The 6,386-nt window shown below is 53.0% G+C and overlaps 1 protein-coding gene across 1 annotated transcript in view; it reads right to left on the bottom strand.

Moving 5' to 3' along the window:
* Positions 1-463: 463 nt before the first annotated feature.
* The window catches only part of TMED8 (transmembrane p24 trafficking protein family member 8), a 33,500-nt gene continuing 27,577 nt past the window's right edge, over positions 464-6,386 (bottom strand). The window contains exons 3-6 of the mRNA XM_056133357.1: positions 5,725-5,854; positions 3,004-3,130; positions 2,511-2,816; positions 464-1,416 (exon numbers count right to left, since the gene is read on the bottom strand). Coding sequence (XP_055989332.1) covers positions 1,199-1,416; positions 2,511-2,816; positions 3,004-3,130; positions 5,725-5,854 — 781 coding nt within the window. The 3' untranslated portion in view covers positions 464-1,198. The remainder of the gene's footprint in view (positions 1,417-2,510; positions 2,817-3,003; positions 3,131-5,724; positions 5,855-6,386) is intronic.

The raw sequence follows: 6,386 nt of genomic DNA, 5'->3' as shown, positions 1-6,386 counted from the left end.
AAAAAAAAACACCAAAACAAACCTAATGGTAGAGACTCTGGAGTGCTTATTTGTTTTTTAAACCTTCTGTCCAGATTATACCCCTCTGCTAAATGCTGCAAAAAAAATATTTCAGTGACATTTGACTTTCAAAGATGTGGCTCTGAGATCTAGCCAATACCTAAGGGAAACTGCCTCTTCGAAGAGGAAGTAACAGGGGTGGAGAGAGAGTTCAGGGCTTAAGGCGCATGCCTTGCGTGTAAGCCGACTGGGATTCAATTCCCGGCACCGTGGTCCTCAGAGCACCGCTGGGAGCGATCCCCAAGCACAAAGCCGGGAGTAGCCCCCCCAAGCACCGCTTGGTGTGACTCCCAACAGAGAGAGAGAGAGAGAGAGAGAGAGAGAGAGAGAGAAAAGAGGAAGGGAGGGAAGGAGGGAGGGAGGGAGGGAGGGAGGGAGGGAGGGAGGGAGGGAGGAAGGAAGGAAGGAAGGAAGGAAGGAAGGAAGAGGAGTGATAAGGGCAGTTTTCTCCCTAGGGTTGGTCTCAACACACATTGATCACCACTTGACACAGCTTGGAATTTTTGCCGCAAGGGCAGACACAGAATTGGGGAGGGGCCGGAGCCGGCAAGGGGTTGAGTCCAACCAAGAGGGCTAAGCACACCCCTTCGAAGGCAGTGAGGGCTCCCAGCCCATGCTGGACACCATGAAGAGCCAGCAGGTGGGAACTTGGCAGTGGTGAGAGGCTGGGCAGTGCAATCTCTGCCCAGGAAACACGGTTCCTTCGTGGACCATGTGCTTTTCCCTCTTCTGGCACTTTTTCCAAGAGTGAAAGGAGATGGGGGCGACCTACACGCATCTGCAGTGAAAGGCTCTGGGAGAGGAGAGGAAAGCAGCACTCGGAGCAACAGACCTTGTGCCAAAAAACAAACGTGATTTCTAAGCAACAACACCCAACCTCACAGGAGGCCTTTGCCTGATGGGTTCCTGTACAGAGAGATGCTGCTGTTATCTGAAGCATGAAGAGCATGAGTCGGGGACCACAAGGGACGGGCACTCACACCAACCACCAGCAGAAGCCGAGAAGGGGAAAGAGCTACACGGGGTGGACAGTCAGGCATGCCAGGCAGGGCGGAGCGCCAGGCCCGCGCGCGCCCTTCTGAACGCTCGCTGGTCAAAGCAAGAGGCACCAGCTGGCAGCCTGCTCCGGCCGGGGCCCTCAGCTCGTGTAGTAGACGTGGAAGTAGAGAGTCTTGTTGCGCAGCAGGGAGTAGGAGTTGTCGAACTTGAGCAGGTAGATGCCCTCGCCGGGGTAGTCGTGGCTGCCGGCCTGCACGTTTCGGTGGCTGTCGCGCCGGTACACGGGCATCACCTCCCCATAGCGGCCCCGCAGGGAGCTCCGGGAGCCTCTCTCCACATCGCCAACCGGGACGGTGTCTGCGTGGGCAAAAGAGTAACGTCTTGGGACATGACCTCTGAGACCGCATGAGGCCAGAGCCAGTGAGAGGGTGGCCCATGGCTGTCCCCTTCCTGGGGGTGTGCTGGCTCTCCCCCAGACACTGGGAAATGCCAACTGGCCCCGGAGCCATCTGTGTGAGCACTGGATGATGCTGGCTGCTGGGGGCGAGCTTCCCTATCTCTCAGTAGAGGACAGGCTCCACAAAGAATCCAGCACCCCAAATGCCAAGCACGCTCTGCCCAGAAACCCTGGTGGTCACAGAGTCTTCTGAGTTGGAAAAGGGTTTGCACAGGTCCAGGGGGAAGAAAGATATTCTGGAGAGAAGATTCTGAAAGACTTCTCTCACCAGGTGAGCTGATTGGGGTAGGGGATGCAGAGAAGCAGGTGTTAGACCAAGGGGCCTAGTTCTGCCCACGGGCCTCCTACTGAAACAGAAACAGAGACCTCAGATTCTAAGGCTTCTGGCAGACTTGTTTTCCCCGGCTAAGGGAACACGGTGAGACTATATAGAAAAATCCAGGAACGAGACATGTGCATTCTAAATCAAGGCTGTGTTAGCCTTTGCTTGCAAAGTCCTATGGGTCCCTGCGCACGCACGATAGCAACAGCTGGCTGGCATGCAGGAACCATTTTTAAAACTTCTCTGGATATGTGGTAAAGAAGCTGTCAGCCAGCTGAGCGAGTATAGAGTACAAAGAGAATGGACACGGAGGAGTCAGGTGTGAACACCGTTTGTTTCCAGACCGGGAAGAAACGTCAGCTTAGGACCTTCTGTGATCTGAAAAATACTGGCCCTCTGCAAGGAGTACTCACGCTCCTCTCCTGCCCCCCGCCCCCAATCCAGTTGGGGTACTGATGAGAAAGAACAGAGGCCTTCCCCGGGGTGCCTATCCCAACCCCAGCAGAATGTTCTCTGAGAACAGCTTTGGCCTGCCTCAGCCGCTCCACCTGCAGTGCTGGGAGGGGCCTTCAGCTGCACTGAAGGAAGACCTGGTAGGACACTGGAACTGACCACTCGACACTAGGTGTGACCAGGAAAGAAAAGTTCAACTGAAGTGAAAATGAGAGTTACCTTCAATCTCCTCCTCCTCTTCCTCATCTTCATCCTCATCCTCACTGGAATCACTGACCTGCACGGTTATGTCAGTGCTGGTCACGGGAGTCCAGTCAAAATAGACCCCAAAGCCAATGTCATAGTCATCAGTGGCAAACTCCCAGCAGACTCGCTTCCCCTCTGGGTGGGTGGGCACCCGGATGGTCACCACCTCACCCCGCTTCACCACCAGACGGCTGTTCTTTTCTCTGCCCAGCTTGTTCTTGAATTCCTTCAGCTTGGCGAAGGTCCAGATGCACGGAGGTGCCATCAGAGGCGGGGCCACTGAAAGGACAGGCAGATGAGTCCGAGAAGCCCAGCAGCCCTCCACCTGTCCTTCCTTCTGCCTCTTTCCCTTTCCACAGCCCTTCCTCCTTGCCTTCCCTCTGCCTGCCGGCCGGGCTTTTCTCTAACTTCACACTGGGAACAAAAACTTAACGTCCCGCTTCCCACTCCCCGCAAAAGGTCTCACCTTTCCTGTGGTCGCCCAGAAGGTCTGCAGATTCCAGATCAGCGGAGAGAATGTCGATGGTTCCCGTGTGCTCAGACTGGATCATAACGATGTCCCCAGCTCTCTGTATTACGTGGTACTGGGCCATCTGCACATCAGTTTGGGTGAAGGGAGGGAATAAAACAAACAAACAAAAAATGCCTCTTATAGCAACAGACTGGTGGGTGGGAGGCAAGTGGGGATTTGGGGGGCACTGGTGAAGGGATCAGTGTTGAAACACGGTATGCCTGAAACCCAATCATGAATAACTGTAATTTCATGGTGACTAAATAAAAAGAAATACATTTTTAAAAATCAAGGAGGAGGCTGAACAGCAGAGGCCCAGTGGCCTCTTTGCAAAGGGATGTCTGTCAGGCCCTGTGCTCGCCCCCATCGCCCTCCCACCCCCAAGCCTACTCAACACGCCTTCCTCCCCCGAGCACAGGTTGCTCACCCTTTTGAACTTGGTTTTAAATGCCACCAGAGCCTTTTTCTAGTTTAAAAAAAATTTTTTTTGTTCTCACCAACCTTGGCAACTCCCCCACTCCAGACCTCAGTAAATCCCTGCCTGAGAGCATTATTTAAGCTACCCTGGTGTCAGTGGTGCTCTTGGCCATCCAGAGGGTCCCCAGCCTGCATGCCCTCCCAGTGCCTTCCCTCACGGCAGCTACATGTTTTTTTTTTTTTAACACCATGAGGTACAGTTGTAGATTTACAATTTTTTGTCTTGGGTTTCGATTATACAATGATCAGATACCCATCCCTCCACCAGTGTGCTACATGTTTTTTTTTTTTTTTGCTCAGCTCCCACCCAAGGTGGGACCAGGGAGAGCTCAACAGGCTGAAGCAATATGCTTCGCAGGCAGGAGGCCGGGGTTTGATCTCCAGTGCCACACTGTCCTTCGAGCACTTGCAGGAGAGATCCCTGAGCACTGAGTTGGGAGTAGTGCCTGAACACCACCAGCTGTGACCACCCACGGTCACGGTCCTCCCATTGTTCATCGATTTGCTCGAGCGGGCCCAGTAACATCTCCATCATGAGACTTGTTACTGTGTTTGGCATATCGAATATGTCACGGGTAGCTTGCCAGTCTTTGCTGTGCAGGCGAGATACTCTTGGTAGCTTGCCGGGCTCTCCGAGAGGGGCGGAGGAATCGAACTCGGGTCGGCCATGTTGGCCACTTGTAAGGCAAACGTCCTACCGCTGTGCTATCACTCCAGCCCACCCAAACCAAAAAATAAATTTCACTCAGGGGTTACCTCCAGATCACTGTTAATTTGCCAAAGCATTGTAGAGAGAGAACAGGCTGTGTCTTTTCTCTCACTCTTTCCTGACTCCCCTAGGATGGCTCATCCTACAGACTGTTCCACTCACCAGCGCTGTCCAAGAAGCAACCGTTAGTGCCCCTTCGCCCAGCCAGAAGGTGTGCATTGGAAAAATGTGTCTGCTGCAGGCTGCTAATCTGCAGAGAATACACACGCCCCTTGGTTCTCCAAGTCCTCCCTAACCTGCGGCAGGGGCCTGAAATCTCCCCCTTGTGGGTTTCACTCCATGTCACTCGGGCTACTGCCCCCGTTTCACGCAGTGAAGCCTACATTTTCTTCTCGTTCTCTGAGCGTTCAGTGGGCAACTCAAGCAGAAGGGAACACCCACCGCCCACATGGAGAGCACAACAGGGAGCCGGCAGTCCAGCCCAGAGGCAGGAGCTGTATTTGCAAGAAAGCAACAGAAATAAATGTCGTCACCTTCCAGATTACGTCCTCATAATGTTTGTTTCTGGGAAGTAAGTTTTCCTGAGTTGTTTTTTTTCTGGGGGGGCACACCTATAGGTGCTCAGGAGACCATATGTGGTGCCAGTAACCGAACCAGGGATGGCCATGTGTGAGGAAAGTGCCCTAGCCTCAACTATTTCCCATGTTCCCCACCCCCATGCCCCACCCCCAGTTTTTAATTTGATGAGGCGAATCAGACTTTGGCTAACTTGCTTATATGACTCCTTCCTTTTCCAGAAGTCGAACCAAAGGATTTAATTTGCAAACCAAACCCTGGTGAAGCTAGGAATAACTCTTAGTTTCTGTTTCCTCATCTGGAAAGTGGGGACACAATGGAACCTATCTCACTGGGTTGTTCTAAAGAGTAAATTAAACAGAGAGCTCTAGGTAAAAATGCCTGGTCAACTATAAAGCTTTACACAAACATAATTATAATGCTTGGCATTATCTTCAGTTTTCAATAACATAAGATTGAAGTCAATAATGAGACAGATAACCCATCCTCCTCAAGGACACTGCCATCAGCACAGCGTCTAAACCCACATTACCATAAGTGTGAACGTCTGTCTAGTCCACGTTACTGTGAATAACGGATGAACCACAGGCACAATGAGACTAGAACAAAGACCGGGGGTTGAAGGCACACGCACAGGCCCTCCGGCAACAGGTGAGCGTTCATTCCAACCCTTCACTTTCTGCATGGGAGCCGAGTAGGTGCTGGGACGGCGAGGGGGGATGTAAATGATCACTCTCCAAATAATGCCACGAGGCGCCTGAATGAGAGCAAGGAGCATCCGCCCTCATAGTGCTTTGCAAATCTCTTCGCAACTGCACACAGGGGAAGGTCCTGGGCCCGCAGATGCCTCCCTGCCCCCCCCCCCGCCCCCGTCTCCCCCCACAGGTGGTGAAGGCCGGGCATGTGCTCCCTACCTGGTTGAGGACCTGGGCCTGGTCTGCCGGAAGCAGTTCCTCTTCCACCAAGTCCTCAGCCTCCAAGGCACTGGCTGCTTTCTGCAGTTCTTCTGCGGCATCCTCACCCTCTGGAGACACCATCTGTGGCCTCTCAGAGGAAGACAAAGTGTCAGTGCCGGGACTCTTGATGTTTGGGTGGGGGGGGGGGGGGGAGAGGAATGGGCCTAGGGTCCACTCCCAGCAATACTCAGGCCTGTTTTGTGGGCCAAACGAATCAGGGCTCAGACTCAGTGGTGCTGGGGTCATCAGGGCCAGCCCAGCAGTGCTGAGAATCTGCAGGGACTCTTAACAAAGGTAAAACGGTCCCAGAGAAGCTCAACTGACATCTGCCTCGAGCAGAATGGGCTCACCACGACACACAACTAAGAGTGCCACAAGTGTGGCTGCATTTGTGGTCACACCACACTTCATAGCACATCCCCTACCCATACTCCACATGAGTACTACACCACATTTGATGGGACTCAAAGTAGGAGGCAACCAATCTTAGAGGTAAATATTTTTTTAACAGATATATATAGAAGCACACAAGGCCAAGAGCACAGGACCTCAGACTTTCTGGAAACACATCATCAACAGAAGGCAGAGTGGGGCCTTCAGAGCAGAGATGTGGAGGGCAC

This window comes from Sorex fumeus, unplaced genomic scaffold (genome assembly GCF_029834395.1).
Source record: "Sorex fumeus unplaced genomic scaffold, SorFum_2.1 ptg000098l, whole genome shotgun sequence".
Classification (NCBI taxonomy): Eukaryota; Metazoa; Chordata; class Mammalia; order Eulipotyphla; family Soricidae; genus Sorex; species Sorex fumeus.
This window is presented reverse-complemented; position numbering and strand designations above follow the sequence as displayed.